We start from the raw sequence: 20,155 nt of genomic DNA, 5'->3' as shown, positions 1-20,155 counted from the left end.
TGAAATAATATGATTCAGATTATTTCATAGTATGTTCCTGAAAAATCTTGTGATATGATTTTCAAAATTCAAAGCGACAGCAAACCCAACTGAAATGCAAAAGCAGGAACTTTATAATTATATTCAATAAACTACTCCTATGGTATTATGCTAAAATTAACACAGTATATGGATAGACTGTTATCACTAATATTATTAATGTTTATATCGCTACTGTTACCCTATAATTTTTTTACACTTAATTCAGTTACCTTAGTGTCACAATTACTAGAATAGAAATAAGGTTCATTATTGCCTTTTTATGCATTAGATATTTATCTTCACCCTTTTTTGCCATAAAAACAAAAACAGTGATTGGAAAATATTTCCGGAAGGCAAAACTTGGCACTGAGAATTTCAACCAAAAACTGAATTTGCATACTTACAGAAGCCAGTCCACTTAAGAGAAAATCAAATGATAGCAAATTTCTACTTTACAAAGAAGCACACATAATATGATTTCATCTGTAAGGAGTCGTGACTCAATGCAATTATCTAAACATCATCTACTAATTACAATACGCTCTCTACTGTAAGAACTATATGTTCACCCCACTTCTACTTAATACAAGCATATAGGCCAAACCATGTGCTACAGTAAATTATTAGTATCGTCACAAAGTACCCTGGGCAGCTTCAAATCCATTAAAGTGGACGGGCCAGGCATAATTAACCATGGAAGACAGCCACGGATGGATATTGGTAAGGGAAGTGCCAGAGTAAACTGGCGCTGCTGGAGCTCCTGGCGCCCCTGCTTCTGGTGCGGCTTCTTCCTAATTTCTCACAATTCCCATGCAGTAAGCAAACATGTCATGCACATACGCAAACACACACGTGCACAGACAGATGTGAAAAAAATGATTAAAAATTATGCATTAATATCACACATCACAATAACAGGTAAAACGAATTTCACAATTACCGTAAAAAATACAAGGCAAATGCATAATTCTTATACCATCACATAAAATAAATGACACTAGTTGTACACTAAACATGCAGAGGTCTTTTTGTCCATATCTTTCCAACTGAAAGAAAATTCAAAACTATGTTTACTAACAAAAAATTTACAAATTTTACCATCAGTTCCACTAACTCGGAAAGCTTTAATAGTTTTCAAAACATTTCAACCATTCCGCGATACCCACAGATTTGTCTTCCACCCGTAGAATTCTAGATAGTTAATGGCCACTTACACATTATCAAATGATTCTGGGTCAGAAATAATGCTCATTTATTCCAATCCCTCCCTAGATTTATTGGTGATTTATCAATTTCATGTTTTACATAAAATCAAAGTATTCACAGAATTTTATTACACCACAGTTGTGGGTGTGGTCCAGAAATATGAGAGGTATGACTTTCCCCTTCATACTTCACTAAAGCGGACATAGCTACTCAATGACTTTAAAACTTGAGTGTATGCTAAATGCTTTTAAATATTATACCTGTAAGACATCTTTGTAAATAACTAAATTTTACAAGAGTATAAAAACTGCAAGATTGTGTATTGGCCTCTTATCATTGTAGATTACCGAAATACATGATTTGACATAATTGTAAACGAACAATGTTACTGGAATTAGTGTAACTACATTTGAAAGTCCCTTTCCTCTGAGTGATTATTCATCTAAACCCAAGTGATAAAATTAACGTTGAATGTTACTGTGAATAAGAAATGGTGGATTTGGTAAGAATTCTTGGTTATTTGGATTTCCTAAATGATTCTTGTTAACTTAAGACCAAAAATGTATTGAAAAAGAAATTCTTCCATACACCCTTTCATCATTATCATATAAAAAATACTAATGACATAATCAACATCAATCCTCAAGGCCATAGAAAACTTTTAATTCATAATAACTTCAATGAATGATGGGAGACAAAATCGAATCTTGAAAAACAACAAACAATATTAAGTCAAAACAAGCACTAAATTGAAAACGTCTTATGTTAACAGCGAAATTGAGTTTGGGGTACGGCATTTTCCAACGGTAGTTACTATGAGTTATATTACCTCTAAAAGATAAGACACGACCTTCAAGAACATTCTCGATTATGGTAACATAACGTAAGCTCAGACAATCATACTGCATTTCAATTTATCATTAAAACACACCTCTCGTTTCAGCAAACTAACTAACCCGCCCTCCTTCCTTGGTGTTATTTGACAAATCGATCCGATAGGCCATATGAAATTTTAAAATGGACATAATTGAAATTTATGTCTTCAAACTTAAGTTAGTGACTAATTTTCGTTATTTATGGAGGATCATGCTAAAATTTGTCTTAAAAATAAGACGAAAACTGTCCTTTCGGTGAACTGAAATGGCTAAATTAACTTTCAGTAATACATCAATTTGGATGGAAGGTACTGCGAATACTGAAACTTGTTCTGCTTAATATCAAACTTGGCAGAACATTATCAAATTAATAAATTAGAAAACTTTAAAGGGTATACTGATAAGGCGAAAAGGCTTCAAATTGGCCACACCTCCATTACTACTATCCAATCACAGCTTTGACATCTTTGATTACACTTGCTTACAAGTATATTTTGTCAGCATTTATCAGCTGGTAGCAATAATAATCAAAAGTGTTATTCAGTGAATGTGTGATGTTCCATCTTTCTCTAACTATCCACAGTTAGCTGGACTGCTGGTTTCTGGATGAACTATTGTTGCCTACGACCACTAGAATCCTATCCTGGTATGCTACATATACTATGTTCATCATGGGCTGCCAAGGTTGATGGAATAGAGTCATATGATTTCTGTTTACAGACACACTGTTCTATTCTTTCCCAATTAACATCATTGCATGCTCTTGATCAGTCAGGGTCACCGCAAGAGAAATGAGGTCAAGACATTTGAGCCCAAAACAAATGAACACAAGACAATTGAGCGCAGTAACATTTGAGCGGCGACATTAAGCGCCATAAATTCCGGGTGTTAGATTAAAAACCTCTCTCTCTCTCTCTCTCTCTCTCTCTCTCTCTCTCTCTCTCTCTCTCTCTCTCTCTCTCTCTCTCTCTCTCTCTCTCTCTTCATATCTGTTGTATAGTTACGGCAATAGTTGGTTATAGTCGTTTAAAATCATTCCAATTTAGGATAAATTTTGAGATAAGTTTTCTGCTTTATTCTGAAAGGGGGGAAAATTATATACAGCATTTTTAATCTTTATCTATTATGACAATAAATGAAAATTAGAATTGAACAGAACCCTACAAAAACATATGTGACCGCTTGAATTTTTATTCATTCCTGTAAATACCACAAAAAAAAATCTCAAAACTATTCATAGACCACTTCTCTAGTCTAATGGCAAAAGATATCAATCTCAAATATAAAATAAGAATCAGGATCATTATCATCACCGGAGTCATATGCAGAGAAATTTTTGTTTTCACCAGTACACGTGTAAACAAGTTCTAAGAGCTATATTTATTTCCCCTATGTCACTTAGAGACGACATTTACAATCGATGTCCTTTCAGTTGTTGTTAAACTGTCCGCTGAAGGGAATGATACTTCGGAAGAACAGGATACAAATTAAATTGGGTGTCTTGAAAGACTAACATTAGAGGAACATTTCGCGAAACCGTATCTCTTATAAGCTATCCACTAACTTTGCTGAATCTGATACAGAATTTTGATCAATGGTGGATGTGCATTCATATTCATAAATGTATATCCTTCTTTTCTACTTTCCATTTAAACAACAACATCCCGACTCTTTGCTACTTTTAAGCACTCTGTCGACTCCGTAAGACTAATCTTCATGCAATATATTTTAATTTCCTTAACACGATGTTATTTCCTCTATATTATGGGTTATGGGAATTGGAAAAAATCAAAGATGTTTTTCCTTTAAAAAACATTTATCATAATTTCCTAAACAGGATGATTTTAACGATAATACGAAATGTGTATAATAGCTAAACAATAAACAGACACGCACGCATACAGAAATTTTTTTATTTACTTTTCCTAAATGGAATAATTTTAACGATGGTAACCAAATAATTGTAATAACCAAACAAAAATTATTGAGAGATAGGGAGATTTTTTTTTACCAAGTGACTGGACCGTATTTTGAATTATTGGCGCTTTGTCTTGGGCTTAATTATCAGCATTCAATTGCCAACGCTCATTTATCTTGTGCTCACAAGTCCTTAAAGCATATAAGTATCAGTATGGTTCCCTTCTCTTGGACTTTCAGCTTAGTTTAGTGAAGGTTGAAGAGACTTTATCATAGAAGATCCAAATCTGCCATGCAGATTTCTTTCACTTACCAGAATAGCAGACACAAAGTCAGTTCCACTCAATGCTTGGAAATAGAGGATACCACTTGTTTCTTTGGCCCTATTGTAGGGACAATATCATGGTCTGGAATTCATTAGAGTACCGCTACCCTGACCAAAAGAATCCTTATGTTATGAAGACCAAACTCCTGCAACAATGAATACTCACTGAAATGGTAAGTACATCACTGTCATTAGCTATGAAGATGAGAAACTTGCTCTTTTCTGCAATTACAGCCCTTGTTTGTGTATTTAACAATGTGTACACTTCCTCATTACATTATAGAGATATAACTTCAAGGCTTAAATTTATTGGTGATGATCTCTTCTATTTTTTGTTATTACAAGAGAGTTTGTCACCTAAAACTAGCACATTTTTTTGGAAAAAAAAGTTTCAATTCTGTCATTTATCCCAAAGCTTCTCCAATTCACTGGGGTTCTGCTAATGCATACCACTCTAATTGGGCTGATATTTATAGGAGTCTTGACAAATGAGATGCTGAGCTCACTCTCGTGTAACATATTAATCAGTTGTCTCTCCGTCGTGGCAACTCAGGCATATCCATATGAACAAACAGTGAAAGGTGTTTCACAGTACTTGGAGTGCCTATGCAATTGTGCATCTGCACAGAATTTGGTTAAACAGTTTCACTGTAACAACTGACAGGACAAGGATAGATTTTGATGTAACATTTCGAATTTGTGATTTAATGTCTGTACCATAATAATTTATTCACACGACTTATCAGAAATCATAGGAACATTGCTGACACAGCCACTTCAGTACAGCCTTTGTGAAATGTGTCATTGAATTGCAACTTGGGCTGGAGGATGTCTTCTAAATCATAACAGCAGCTATAGCTAGATGAATTTTCACAATATTTCCTTGCTTCTCCAGGACTATACCTGCATCCTTCTTCTTGATGATTAAGTCAGTAACTAAAGAATGAAAGAATCAGATGGTTCTTTGAAAGAATAAAATGAGCGTTACACATATCAACACCTAACTGATGAGGTTTCTATGTCAGAATGTTTGAGAATGGGCGAATTGGCACTATCGCAAGTAGTTTTCATCTCTACTATACAAATAACTAACTTAGAAAAGGATATTCAGTATATATCTCTATGTTTACCACATTGTGCTAGTTCCTGTGCTTTAATGTGGACTCGTTCTAGGTTGTACAAATCTGCTAAGAAATTTATTGGATACACCAACTCTTATAGCAAAACATTTCCTGAACTCAGTAAGGCAAAAGCATTCTGTTGCTTTGGTGTTACTGCCATTCTTTCAATAACTTGCTACTACTACCATCTTCTACAGCTACTTATGAAGTTGCCTTTTTGAGCTCTGTAACTTATTCTGTTAATTAGAAGAGTTCAACAGGCATGGCACAGTGCCTTGTTTTTGCCACATTTGGTTTATCCTGACACACCCTATGTTTCTGTGTGAAGCTTTATTAACATTATTGACAGAATGAAAGATAAGTTTTCTTTGTCAAACTACTATAATCATCAAAACCTTTTTAAACAGAACATTTTTGTGGAGACAGGATCTCCATCCTTGTCTAAGTTGTCTAATGTCAAAGGCAACACTTTTCCCAGTCAATTCTCTATGAATTTTTCTTAGTCAACATGTAATCTTAATTTCGATAGCTTCTATAAAGGTATCCCTTTTGAGGCTAATGGACCAGAGGTTATCCTTTAACAACCTCATTCAACAAACAGTTTGCTATAAAGGACACAACTAGGTTTTTCTACATTTGGCCATAAAACTATTCTGATAGTTTATCCACTGCCGTTAGCCACCTGTGATCTGTACGCCATCCAGATAACAAACCTCATTATCCTTAGCTAAGCTTTTCTGTGCTTGCACACCCTGTTAACTCAGGTGCGACTGTTTCACCGATTTGTGATAAGTTAAGCAGCATTTGGGGTACTAAGTTTCTTGCACTTTAATGCAATTACTTAGCTGGCATTGAAAAAGTTACACAGCAATGATGTCACCTTTTAAAAAAAATTGCATTTTAAGGTATTTGTAGCAACAAAATAATTTTCAGCATGTTCAAATATGTATAAAGCATCACTGTGATCACACGATTTGATGGACTACCCTGTACATTAATTCCTATAAGGAGGAGTACCTTTTTATAACCTTTTAAATGCCTATTTTAGAAAATGGCTGGCAACTTGAATCTCTAAATGGCCACCATTGACAAATAACCTCTTAATAAATACTTTTGCAACAATGGTGCATGTATCACCATTTTATGATTTTAAAATAAAATAAATTTTATTGCTCTAGCATTTACTGGATCATTGAAGGAATATAGTCCTACCAAGAATGGTTTTTAATTGTGTGACTGTAAGCGTTAACTAAATAATTGGATAGATAGTGTGTGTAAGCTTTTGTTCAAACCCAGGCTGGTCTTTGAATTCCACTTAACTGATATCTATGAATCCTAACAAATACAACCCTAATCTAACCATTACACTCACATATAGATACAGTATATATATATATATATATATATATATATATATATATATATATATATATATATATATATATATATGTGTGTGTGTGTGTGTGTGTGTGTGTGTTAGCAGATGTATTCTTTTATTATATACGTTTCCTGAGGTACAAAGTCAAAACCAAAAGAATACAGCCTTCTACTTTCTAATAATGTCTTTATTAGTTAGGTCACTAGACACACCCTTTACCTTGAACCCACGTGATGATACCCATTTCAGTTTATGGGCAATAAATTCTACATTAAGCTATTTTTTTTCCTGATAACAACAATATATAGACCAAAAGCCATTATCGCATTTCAACTGCAGCCACTTCATTCAGCTATACAGAGGGGGATTTATCATCAGTGCACCAATCATCCCTACACACACTGTCTTATCATCCTTCATAAGGTATTCACTTTTTCGTGTTCTGGATATTGAAACTCCATCCTTCCAATATCTCTTTCACAACTAGTATCCAATCCCTTCTAGGTCTTCATCCCAACGAATAGTTTTCATTTATGCTTTACACTCTTCACAAAGCAATTGACATCAATTCTTTCCACATGACCAAACCAGCCCAAAACATACTGTTCCATTCTCGTAAATGCACTAAACTTTGTACCACTTATAAATATCTTTAATTTGTTTTTTTTACCATTGCAATCAGTCTCATTTCACATATTCAGTTCACTTATAAGCTTCAACCATTCTTACTTTCGTTCACATCTAAAATCCAGCTTTCACCTCCATAAAAGACAGCTGGCTTAACAATATTTTCCACATACAATGCTACTCTTTTTCAATATACTACATAAACCCTGACGTCTTTCCTCTCTCAGCTTTTCTTTGAATCATTACCTCTCTCATCCTACCACCATTTATATTAACTACTCCTAAAAGCTTATATGACTTGCTAGCTTTCATTATTCTACCATATTACCATTCATTGCTCCCTCTAGCTCGTTTCCATTTACTTCCAACATCCTTATTTTTGCTCACATTTACATTTTTATTTCTTTCTTTTACTAGTGACTACAATTTCTCTTCACTATTCCCAATCTGTACTGTGTCGGGTGCAAATATTGAAAATTTTCTGATATTATATCTAACCAACAACTCCTCGCATTACTCTGTCCTTACAAACACTTGATAGCCATAGAGACACAAGACATCCTCATTTAAATCCCACATTTACACCATACCAGTCACTTGCTTGTTTTGATATCCTATCCCAGGTATTGTTTCTGTCATGGAAATTTTGGATCACGCAATGCCTTACAGTCTATACCACGTTGTTTATCTATTGGGTTTTAGTTATACTTTTGCCACATACATCTTTTGCCTACACTTTCATGATTCTTGAATAATTGTTTCATAACAAAAACTTGATTCACATATCCTTTCCAATGTCGTAATTGTTGTTTTCCAATTAATATTTCTGTTTTCTTACTTTCTCAATCAAATCCTTACCATGCACTTTCCGGGTATACTGAGAACTATGTGACTACAATGGTACAGTCTCCTCTATCACCATAACCTTTATAATATTGAACGATTATTCCTCTTGCCAATTTTTACAAATCTTTCTACTAGCTAGATATAGGTTACCAAACTTGTTAGGCCCTCGGTTACACTATCATCGCCGTACCCCTGCATCTCATATGTAAACCTATCAATTCCAGGCATCATTAGGGACTTACAATTTGTTAGTTTCCAGTTCATTTTACACTCATTGCCTGATATATTTCACTGGTAACTACAGCCTTCCCACCCCTTGGTAAGTAGGTCTACCAGTTGAGTTATCATTAGCTACTACTTTGGACCCTCTGGTCATAGTATCAGTAGAGGGAGCTATATCTTTTGTGTGTATCTTTTCTCTTTTCATCCTCAATATTCATTTCTAAAAGCATTCTTAACCTTAAACTAAGAATTTCCACACTTGTTTCATTCAGATCTGTCTTTCTTATATAATACCCGTTCAACAAAATCTAAAAATACTATGCTGACCAGATTATTATTCTATAGCAACGGTTGGCCTCTTCTGGCACCACTGATCCAGATTGTTTTTCTAAAAACAATAGGTTTAACTATCTCCTTCATGAAAAATACCATATGGTAGAAAAAAAAATATATAAATTGTGAGAATGTGTGTGCAAACGAACTGAACATCACGTTCTTTCTGAAGGTAGTTAGAATGGGTTTTGAAATTCTTTCCTTTTGCTACTTTAGTATAACATGGACTATACAAACATATTAACTCAAGAAAAAAAATATATATCTTTCCATGCTCACTTCATTCAATGTTTTGACAATTACAACTCATGATACTACCAGGAGCCATTAACAGGTCTCCATTAGGCACCCATAAAGCATTCCACATATAAGAATTACGTATGCAATACAGCAAGTATATGCAGGTATGTATAATCTGTACATCATCTTCAAATGTGATCTGCATAAATATATGTAAAAATATTGTACACTTATATGAGATAAATATAATCATAAACACGGTACATTTGAAAAAAATGTAGTTACACTAACAATAGTACAGCTATTCTTTATGCATGCAATATTTCATAACCTTTTGAAGTGTTTCTCCAGTTCCCAAAACTCTACCAAGCAGGAAGGCATGCAAGCGCAACAGGAGGATCATGCCCATTTACCTTCTGCCACATCAAACCCCTGGAACTTGACTGGCTGGCAGTAGTTGACGTAGGAAGAGAGGACAGGGTGGACGTGGGTGGTAGCGCCAGTATACTGGTAGTAGAGGAAGGCTCGCTCCTCAGCCGTCAGGGGCTTATCGTCCTCTAGAGAGGGCTGCGACACAGGGGTGGTGATGGTAGTGCACGAGTTACTCTACAAGGGACAGAGAAGGAGACAGAGGCTGGAGAGGTAAGGTGAGACGAGAAAGATGGATAGAGTGGTATACTAGGATAGTGAGCTAAATAGCTGGAGGGGGGGGGGGGTGAAGGCAGGCTCTTGTCTTTGTGGCCTTTCAGGTAGCAAGGTAACACTTGACCGAAATTTGATTCTGAGGGACCAGTACTTAAGCAGGCAGGGGGGGTTAATGGGGATTATGATACATACTTTACACCAATTTACTTTCAGAGGTTCATATAACAGCTGACAGATGACCACATGCTTAACATATTCAATTTCATTTTGATGAGCCGGGTTATGGAACGATAAACAGTATCCAGTTACAGATTCCACAACTATGAGAAATTAAACACACAAAATTCTTAGAAGTCATATTAATAAGTCAGGCAAAGAAATTAAGTAGACATAAAATGCACATGTAATAATGGATAATACATACATAGTATTTCTTGGAGACGATTAATTGATAAAAAAATAAATTTAATTTTTTTTTTTTACTCGTTTACTGTCGACACTTACATTGCACAATGTGGGTGATAAGTAACTGCTTGCTGTCAAATCTTTCATACTTCAGCTGAAGATGATTAATTGTTTTCAAAAGGCCGAAAGCAAATGCAAACCAAAAGCGAACACAAAATAATCATAAAAAGCTGGTCATCCCAAGAGCACCCGAACTTAAAATGATTGAGAGCTGCTAATTTTAACGTTGCTTGAAACATTTGTGTGTCGCACGAACAAATGCTAGAGCTAAGTGCAAAGCATTTCAGCACTAGGCCTTCTTCCACGGTGAGCATTCGCAACTTTACTGAGGGGTTCTTAGCATTCACGTGGAAGGTTTCATTTATTACAAGTGATGAGGCTCAGACTTTGAAAGATATGGGGTAAGATGCTCAGTTCAGAAATTTGAAAGGAAAATGGGAAAACTCAGAGGAAGATCTAAAATATAGAGGTATAAAAGGTGGAAATATACAAGAAAGGAAGTTTTATATAATTCTAGGTGTCACTGATTATTAAAATCAACTAAATCACAATATTTCCTCACTTAAATTTTCATGTAAATAGACTTGCACAGAAACGCAGCCAAACAGTGGCCGTAAATTAATAGAAAGTAAAAAGCCCTAATTTAAACAACTCTGGGGTAAATTCATGAAAGTTCTAATGAATAAAGACATTGTAGTTTCAATCTGACACTTGAATGTTGAAATAGAATAACATTTAATCGAAACCAAGTTTACAAAAACGTTAATAATCAAGTTACATGAATTCTAATTAATGAAAAATTTTGGATATCAAAGCTTTGAAAAAAAAAAACCCACCTTTACCGATGTTTTACATAGAAAAAATCAACTTTTCAAAACTAACTAAACGTTGAAAACTTAATGATGAATTTTTTAAAAACTTTTTTGTTATACATAATTTTGTCTATAGTAATCACAGACTACTATATTGGAGAAAATTTTAGCAAAACACTTCGAAGCTAGTTTTCTTGATTTTCAGGCATGTGTTATTTACATATGAATTCTATTATACTATTCCTTTCTAAGAAAATGCAAAACAAACAGTCTTCTTCTTCAAACTGCCTTTGTTATTTGATATTAGGATAAAGACACCAAGATTACATGAAATTTAATCTAAAGAGATGGGCCATTCTATCTAAACTGATTTTATTGGTCTGTTACATTGACTTCATTGCACCGAATTCCTTGCTTCTCCAAAACGGTTATACAAAATTGTAAAATGGTGTTTTGGAAAATATCATATAAGATTTTCCTCAAAAATCCACTTCTGGAACTTCGTAATATTTATGAAACTCCTTGTTTATTATAACACAACAAAGTAACGAATTTTGATGTGTTGTTTCAGAATAACCATAGGCATGCTTGCTAACCAGCCACCAGTGGGAAAGCATGTACATCCAAATCTTTTATCCTGAAATAAAAAAAACGAAAAAATTCTCTATGGTAAAATCCTAATTGCAAAACTGATTATCCAAAGTACAGGTGAGATAGCCTGCAGTTAAGCCGTATTGAATTAAATACCCTAAAATCAGTAGCCATTGGCCGATGAGAAAGCAACTATTTTTTGTGATCTTGCATTGGTTACCGATAAAAGCGGTGTTGTTTCCTCTGATCTCTTGTGTGTGGAATTTTAATTTTTCAAAGTATATTTTCCATGACATTTTCTTATTATTCTTCAAATAATTACCACTGTTCTTTGTCTTGGTAAGCAAGTGCTACCTTTAAATCTTTTATTAAATTCCTTTTTTTTCATAAACATTGAGACATTTTTTCCCGCTATAAAAAACTTTTAGGGAAGAATAACTCGGATCTAGCTTAATCAGAGCTCAGGTACACACTCATTTGATATACTAGGTCATGCAGGTCCTCCGATATAATCGACCATCCAAATTATATATTTTTTAAAACTATCCTTTTTTTTTTTTTTTTTTTGTCTATGAAAAATTTGTATTTATTCATGTTCTCATTTAGACGACACTTATTGTTCTTTTCCTTGGAGGTCTTCTGGATGGTGGCTATGCACAAGTTATGTAAACATTGCCTCCAGAGTTTACCCGGAGACAACATTTTGTGACATGCAGAGTACAATTTGCATTTAATTTTCATTATTGTTTGCATGTTTAACAGAATTTATGTTTAGTTTTATGGACTGTCTGACTGTTAAACTGTACAATGAGTTACTACCTAAACTAGAATAGGAAAGTTTAGACATTATACAATTCCATCATGGTTCAGTTTATTCTGGTATCTCCAGGCAAATCTTTAGCATAACCATACTCATTCGTTATTTTATGTGAAAATATATCAATACACTTAAATAACTATTGAAATTTATATTAAAGGTTTATTTATGAACAAATAAAGATATAATTTTCATTGATATCAAATTATAGTAGAGCTTTTTCATAGTAAGTTATTTTGATAAAGCAATTTTATCTGCACAGTGAATAAAAAAGGTAAATTTAGCATCAGAAGAAATTTGTACTCTCTTTGCTGCAGGTGACAACAGTTTATAGTTATCATTTATCTCCATATGCACTTGAAAGAAATGAATAACAGAGGGTTACAACATTATGGAGGAAGAATAATAGGAAAAGTTTAAGCTGGCCAGGGATAGTTGCCACGACCATTATGGATTTTAGAGGAAAAAAATCAACCCCCTACGCACAGTCACTCAAGTGCTTTATATTACAAGTCCCAAGTTATCCCCTGAAAATAACGAAAACTATTGGCGAAAAAGACAGTCCCAGGTTTTTGGGGTAGCCTACTGCTATCCAGCTTTCCAGTGAGGCCTATCAAATATCCGTACATAAGAAATAGATAATTTTGATGTTAAGACCATCTGCTGTTCCATTCCTGAGTGGATGCATACATTTTTCTTTACTTTAGCGAGAAAGTCAACTGTTTCAATTATCTGAAAGGAGATTGTCATCGCATGTAGGTTACATTACCACTACTCAATTTGTCGGACGCAATAGATTGTTCCAAAGCGTAGAGTTCATACTAAGTCTTTTTTTTAGTTTCTATTTTTAAGAATTCATAGTAAATTTTTGCATGTCTGTAAGTAGTGTTTCCTTTCCAGATAGCCAAAGTAAGTTTGCCAAAAACTTTTTTCTTTAGTATTTCTGAGATGTTTTTAATGAGCAACTGAACTTGTTTGAGATCCATGTTGACATACAGTATAAATGAAATAATCTATTGACGGACCTTTCAAAAGATGGTCTGTATGGACTACGTGATACTTCTATTTCTTGTGATGATCAGTGCTCCTCATAAAAAAAACTTCATTGGATTCTGTAGAGAGATACAGAGGAACCCGGCTTTTCTCGGTTTATACAAGTTCTACCAAATGTGATGAATAACAAATGGACGACGAGCACTAAGATAAATTTTCTCGTTGAAATGAGAAATACCAATTTCTATAAACTCCTAAGTGAAAGACTACTGAGGTAAGACTGCATGCACACTTCCGTGTTTTTTTTTTTTTAACAGGAATAAATGTTTATACATGTATTAGGAAACTTATCTCTTCAAATGTCTTTTGTCTTACATCTCACAAGTGACTCATATTGTGTCCAAGAAAGGAACACCCAAATCGTAGCTCAGTTAATGTTCTCTTGGACGTGATTGGTCAATAAAGGAAACTATCTTGGATTAGTGTGCTTCAAGTAAAGTACTAAACTGAACCAAAGAAAGTTACGAAAAGACAAGTGGCCTCCTATGTGAATGGGCTACTTTCAATCCAATTTCATGTAATAAAGAAAACAAGATTGTGAATCATTATTCCATCTATGCAAGTCTTCCTAATACTCCATGTAGAGGGATGGAAATTTAAAATAGTGTTTTATCTGAACTATCATTAATTACCCAATCACATTCATATTTTCTTTTAATAACAGTCCACTCTCCAAATAACTCAATTTGATTACAAGTTTATTACAGATGTTGCTTCACTATTTCAATTTCTTTGGAAAAACATTACTCGTTTTCATTTACGTACAATTCTAAATTTGATTAAACATACATTCACTGATTATTTTGGTAAAACCTTTTCAACTCCCAGAGCTGGCATATATCAATAAATTATGAAAAATACCAACAATCTTCAAGAAAGTAGTTTGGCACTATTTTTCTCCATCTTCTATCACTAGCTGTGTATCCAGTCACTCTTGTGCTATTTATTTACTTAACCCTTCCCTGATTCACAGCTTAAGGGATTTAAAGATGCTTGCACATCTTTTCATTACCAGAAAATCAACACAAAATCTCAAATTAAGACAACAAAGAGACCTGGGGCTTCATACCAATGACTGCAGGATGCAAGACTAAATCCATGGCTTTAGACAGAGCATATTCCTCTAATTTTCAAAATAGCTGTTTATATTAATTTGAGGAATTTTCTTTATAAGATTTGGATATACATGCTCTCGCCGCTAATGCTAGCTGAGTGCCATGACCCTATGCCCAAATTGCTCTGGATTTGCAGTTCCTGAATAAATCAGACAATATGCAGTAGCATCCAACTATCAAAGAAATGCTGTATTATAAAAGCATATATATATATATATATATATATATATATATATATATATATATATATATATATATATACAGGTGTATATATATATATATATATATATATATATATATATATATATATATATATATATATATATATATATATATACACATATAAACGTATACTTTATAGGCAGTGAATGGATGAAAGCAAAGTAGGAATAGGTTAAAGTGCTAAACTCATAGAAAGGAATATGTTCTACTTTACTTGAAGCATAAGTTGATTTTGTCTTTTAATTACTTTAAGCATGCTTATGTTTATTAAGAGAATAATAATTAATGGTGGCACATATGTGGAGTCTATGTAATTAGTACTTTTTTCGATAAACCTGAAATTCAAAGAGGCTAAAAATGTATTTCTACAATGCATGATAGTTTCACAGTCCGGTGTTCAAAGAAAATAATTGTAATCCTCACAATTTGCTCTCAATAAAACAACCAAGTTACATCCCTATCTTAAGACAGTACTGTACTAGCAACTTCATATATCAAATATTGTATTAGGGAAAGTAAAAATTAAGAATAATCTCCAAGTTACTGTATGTGTCGACAATAAATATTAACATATCGGGAACAATGTAGACTTAGATAAGAAAGATCACATAGAAACATCTGCGTACTGGAAATAATTTCAAAGAATCAGCCATATTACCCTGATATACGTCCACATATGAATGATGTACTCTCTCTATTTATGTGTACACAGTAAGTACCAAAAATCCCATTCTCACCTTGACATCCTTTGGTGGGGCCGCTTGAGATGCATCCTCTTTGGCATCGTCATCGTCAACGAGATCTAACTGACCTTTGAGGAACAATTCCAGTTCTTGCTTTTCAACTTCTGGCTTTAGACGTTTGTTCTTTATGAGAATCTTTCTCTTGAGGAGACTAGGAGGTGGAAGAGCTGACCCTGGAACCAGCTGTTGAGTTTGAAGTTGCAAGTTAATCCAGAGTAAAAGAAATGATTGTGGAAAAGACTTACAGTATGTAGCATCTGTACCTAGATGCGTTCTAAGGAATATCACTTCAGTATTTCCCTTTTCCACACATTTCACTATATGAATAGGAAGTGTCATGATATATGTATTCAGTATCTTTGCCCAAAAAGAGTAGCCTACTTAGTGTATTAGTAAAATATCTGCTAGGAAAAAAAACGAATATAGTATGTATAAACCCCAATCTCGCTTACTGAAAATCAAATATATCATTAATACAGACACAGGGAAGAATCACAGACTTTGTTCTTCCTGCAAACTTACGGGATAATCTGGCAATGGCTCCTTCATCAATAAGTCTCCAAAATAATCATCACAGTATTTGGCCAGTTTGTATTGTTGCTTTTTGCAGCAATGGTTCTCAAAGGAAAGGATAATAGGATATTCTGAAGTGACGAAGGCGCAGTCACGGATGGCCATGATGGCTTCCTTAAACAAGATGTCGGTGCACATAGCTTTTCCGTGAGTGATAATGGGTTCTTCGTCTTCTCCCTTCCCATCCCAACAATCAAGTTCAACACATCTGTTAATAAACTGCAACTTAAACAAAATTCCATGGGAATTTAATTAGGCATGGAGCATTATTTGAGCCAAAATTCAATAGTCCATATGACTAAAGGATTACTTCAATGTTCATATTTGATAAGTCGTGATTTTATTCATAAGTCTTCAATCGCACCTTCTATTCATTGAAATTCATTTATTTTAGGTTTAATTTTAAATAAGTTTTTCAATCATACTAAAAAACTATAATGCACAAGGTAAAAATTAAACTACCCCAATTAGAATAGAACTAGCTTATAAATAGCACTAAATTTACGTATTTAATAGTGGATAAAAATTATCATGTTCTTACAGTAGGTATAAAGACAGGTAAAAACGAAAAATATTTCACCTGCAGCCAGCGAGCAAAGTCTGTCTGTACATCTCAGCAGTAGATTTACCGCCGAACTGTCTACCCGATAGATAAGTGTTATGAGATGAATTAATGTAATAATGAGAAAGTGGCTGATCCATATCTTGATAGATATCCAATCGATCTAGGAATACTGGTGCGTTTTCATCGGACATAAGGTACGCCAGAAAGCCATCTTTGCTGAACCGCTCTGTTCGGAGAAATATAATGCTAATTATTCGTCTCATACAAGCTATAAATAATCTCAAATTAATTCTTTATGATTTACTTTTCTCAAGAGATTTTTAAATAGAGAATGGATTTTAAAAAATTGTTGTTAACTGTTTAATGGTAATAAAGTATATCTATCATTGAGACAATTTGTTTGAAATCCAGTAAACAGCCTTAGCCATATCTACTTTATATACTGTATTTAAAACAACCAAGAAAAAGTCAGGGTTATAGGAACAAATTATGAGACTAATAACATTCAGGAAGGAAATGAATACAAGAATTCATACATACTATTATCAACGTTTTCTTTGTTGGTCTCGTGAGCTGTGATGATTTCCAAACATCTCTTTTCATCATAGAGTGGATACAAGATTTCATTGAGATTGGGGTCCCTCTGCTTCTCGTTCATGAAAGTAACTAGCTGACCAATGGTTATGAATTCTGTCTTGGTGCTACAAATAAAAATAGAAGCCTTAGCAAAATACATCACTAATCATTTAGAAATATATACTGAATATGAAATATATCCAGTGGAAATAAAATAAATATACAAATGAAAAGGGTTTGAAATCAAGTAGTCAATATGATGAACGCTAAAAACACAGAGCGTGCGTGCAATTTGAAGTCAAGTTTGTTGCAAATGTTTTTGACAGAGATTGATATTTTCTAGAAGGTATGGATAATATGAACTTGAATCTATCAAAGCAGTGTATTGAAGTTCTGAAGCCCAAAAACTCTGTTCGGATTTTCTAGTTTTATTCTTACTTGAATTACGTTGAAAATCTAACAACTGGAAGAAAATTTCAAATTTCCATCGCTTACAATTATTTCTTAAATAAAAGAAAATAAAAAATTTTTCTTCAGTAAGTGTGAGGAACACATTAAAAGTAAAACTGTTATGAGGTTAATCACTTTAAGCATTTAAAAGTTGACATGATTCAAACGCATAGTGCACTAATCCGATGTGGATTGGTAAGCAAATATATAATTATGAAAATAAACATTTTAATAAATTCATTTTCTAAATGACCATAAAGGTTTCAGATTCCCTATGTTTGCCAATCGTCATTACAGCAATTATTTATCTTTTTGATCAAGTAGTAGAGCAATCACTTACATTGAGGTGAACAATTCGTCAATATCGGTTCTCGGACAAATAGTGAAATATAACTTATAGAAGTTTTCAAACGCGAAGGCTTCCTTCTCAATACTATCGCCCTGAAATAATGGAAGATTAACAAATTAGAACAATTATACAAAACATAAATTGAGGTGCAGATATATGGCCAAGTGAAAGTGTTGGTGTCACTGACATAATAAACAGATTGTACCTTGTTACAGGTGGATCAATTGTAGTCAGTGACCAAGGAGAAAGTAACGTTTACCACTTAATACATATATCTAAAATATCTCACATTTTCGTTGAAAATATTACAAACACACATCGCACATCTCCAAGTTATGGTCATTGCTGTTGCTTTGAAAAAAAGAAGAAAAAAAGAATTTTATAACACATGGAAGTCAGTGTGATACTCTATAATTAAGTTTCCGTGTTTAATAAGTTAACTTAACTAGTGCTTTTTAACTAAAAAGAATTTTTCTTTCTCTCAGATGTGATTACCTGCAAAATAATCGACAGTGCTCAGCGCCACTAAGAAGGGTAAAAAATACAAGAGTTGGGGAAAATTAAGATTTCACAAGATTGGCATCTGAGAGAGAGAGAGAGAGAGAGAGAGAGAGAGAGAGAGAGAGAGAGTGTTTTTTTTACCTTCCATCATAGCAATGATGTATTAACAACACAAAGTTTCCTCTTACCTTCCCCGACGGCAGTCCCATCTCTTCCAGGCAAGAGTACACCATTTTTTCGGTCTTCCCAGAAGCGAACGTTCGCACCAAGTGCTTGACGGGAATTTTACCATAAGCATCCACTGTCATCCCCAACCTCATCCAACTGCGATTAGTCAATTGGAGAAAAATAATGAGAATTAGCAAATGAGAACATAACTGTGCTAAAAGGAAGATGCCACATGGAGAATCTATTAGTTAAATTTTCTTTACACAATAAATCATAAAAAGGATTCTATTTGCCATGTTCTTACGTAAAAAACAACAACATTGAGAACAGCCAATTGACTGTAAAGTATGTGTAAATAAAACCAAACTTTGAACTATATCTGACTTTGAAAACATGAACGAAAGAATCATTGCAATGATGTACCATCTATATGTAATAAACATGTTTAAACTTCGTTGGTCAACATATCGATGCGAAAAGGCAATTGAACTGCATTTTAGGTACATTAAATCTGTCATGATATCTTCTCTATTTTGAATAATTCTGATTTGCCTCTATTATATTTCCTAAGAATCAAGCACTAAATCTTGTTCTTCAGGTGGAAGAGCAATCTTTCAGAATGTTTGGTTATATTTGTTTGCTTAGAAATACTTTGATTTGCAGTCCAATGCACATATAAAACCTCTGGATTTACGGCAGTTATTTCGTAGCAGCAACAGCAACCTAGTATTGAAAGCAATTACTCACAATTACACATGTTAGTAACTGTAAATATACTATAAACTTTGAAGGACACGGGAAGAAGTGTTATATTAATTACTGCATCATCTTTCCCTTTTAAACTTTATTTCCTCTAGGCTTAAAGGAAACGTAAAACTCCGGAACTTGACGTCAGGAAAACAAAAGTTACTTCTAAATTCTGGAAAGGTATAAAAAAGAAAAGGATGTATCAATAACCACATTATAAGCAAGCAAATGACGAAAGTATTACGGCAACCACGGAAAAATAAGCTTTATGCAGATTTATTGCATTAATAACAAGCTTTCAACAATGCTATCTACTATGATGCAAGTTTTATCAACTACTCCTTAATTTATCTTTGGCTAAATTTCATTCAAATGAAATACTTAAAGCTGACAACTTTCAAACCATCTAAGCATAATGTATTCAAACATATTCTCTAAAATTTACATAACGCACTAAAACTAAGGGCCTAAACTTTACAATGAATATAAGAAAAGTTTTCAGGTGAAGAACTTTGACATCAGCAAAGGAAAAAAAAAAAAAAACTCACTGTTTCCTAAGATTAGTTGCCGGACACACATTGCTGATCTTATTGTTGTTCGTTATGACTCTCATGCCTTGTTGCCACCGCTATGCGTGTGAGTACGGAAGAAA

General features: G+C 33.7%; 1 protein-coding gene across 9 annotated transcripts in view; it reads right to left on the bottom strand.

The window, feature by feature from the left end:
* norpA (no receptor potential A) overlaps window positions 1–20,155 on the bottom strand; it is a 753,920-nt gene that overhangs the window by 61,787 nt on the left and 671,978 nt on the right. For 6 of the 9 annotated variants that reach the window (XM_068363776.1, XM_068363784.1, XM_068363778.1 and 3 more), the window contains 7 exons: window positions 18,777–18,912; window positions 18,079–18,179; window positions 17,253–17,413; window positions 16,728–16,938; window positions 16,097–16,355; window positions 15,569–15,757; window positions 9,525–9,717 (listed from right to left, as the gene is read on the bottom strand). In XM_068363776.1, the coding sequence (XP_068219877.1) occupies window positions 9,525–9,717; window positions 15,569–15,757; window positions 16,097–16,355; window positions 16,728–16,938; window positions 17,253–17,413; window positions 18,079–18,179; window positions 18,777–18,912 (1,250 nt within the window). Of the gene's footprint in view, window positions 1–664; window positions 813–9,524; window positions 9,718–15,568; window positions 15,758–16,096; window positions 16,356–16,727; window positions 16,939–17,252; window positions 17,414–18,078; window positions 18,180–18,776; window positions 18,913–20,051; window positions 20,132–20,155 lie in introns of all 9 variants that reach the window. The other 3 variants (XM_068363781.1, XM_068363782.1, XM_068363783.1) reach the window with 3 other exon arrangements.

The sequence above is a fragment of the Palaemon carinicauda genome, chromosome 40 (genome assembly GCF_036898095.1).
Source record: "Palaemon carinicauda isolate YSFRI2023 chromosome 40, ASM3689809v2, whole genome shotgun sequence".
NCBI classification, from domain to species: Eukaryota; Metazoa; Arthropoda; class Malacostraca; order Decapoda; family Palaemonidae; genus Palaemon; species Palaemon carinicauda.
This window is presented reverse-complemented; position numbering and strand designations above follow the sequence as displayed.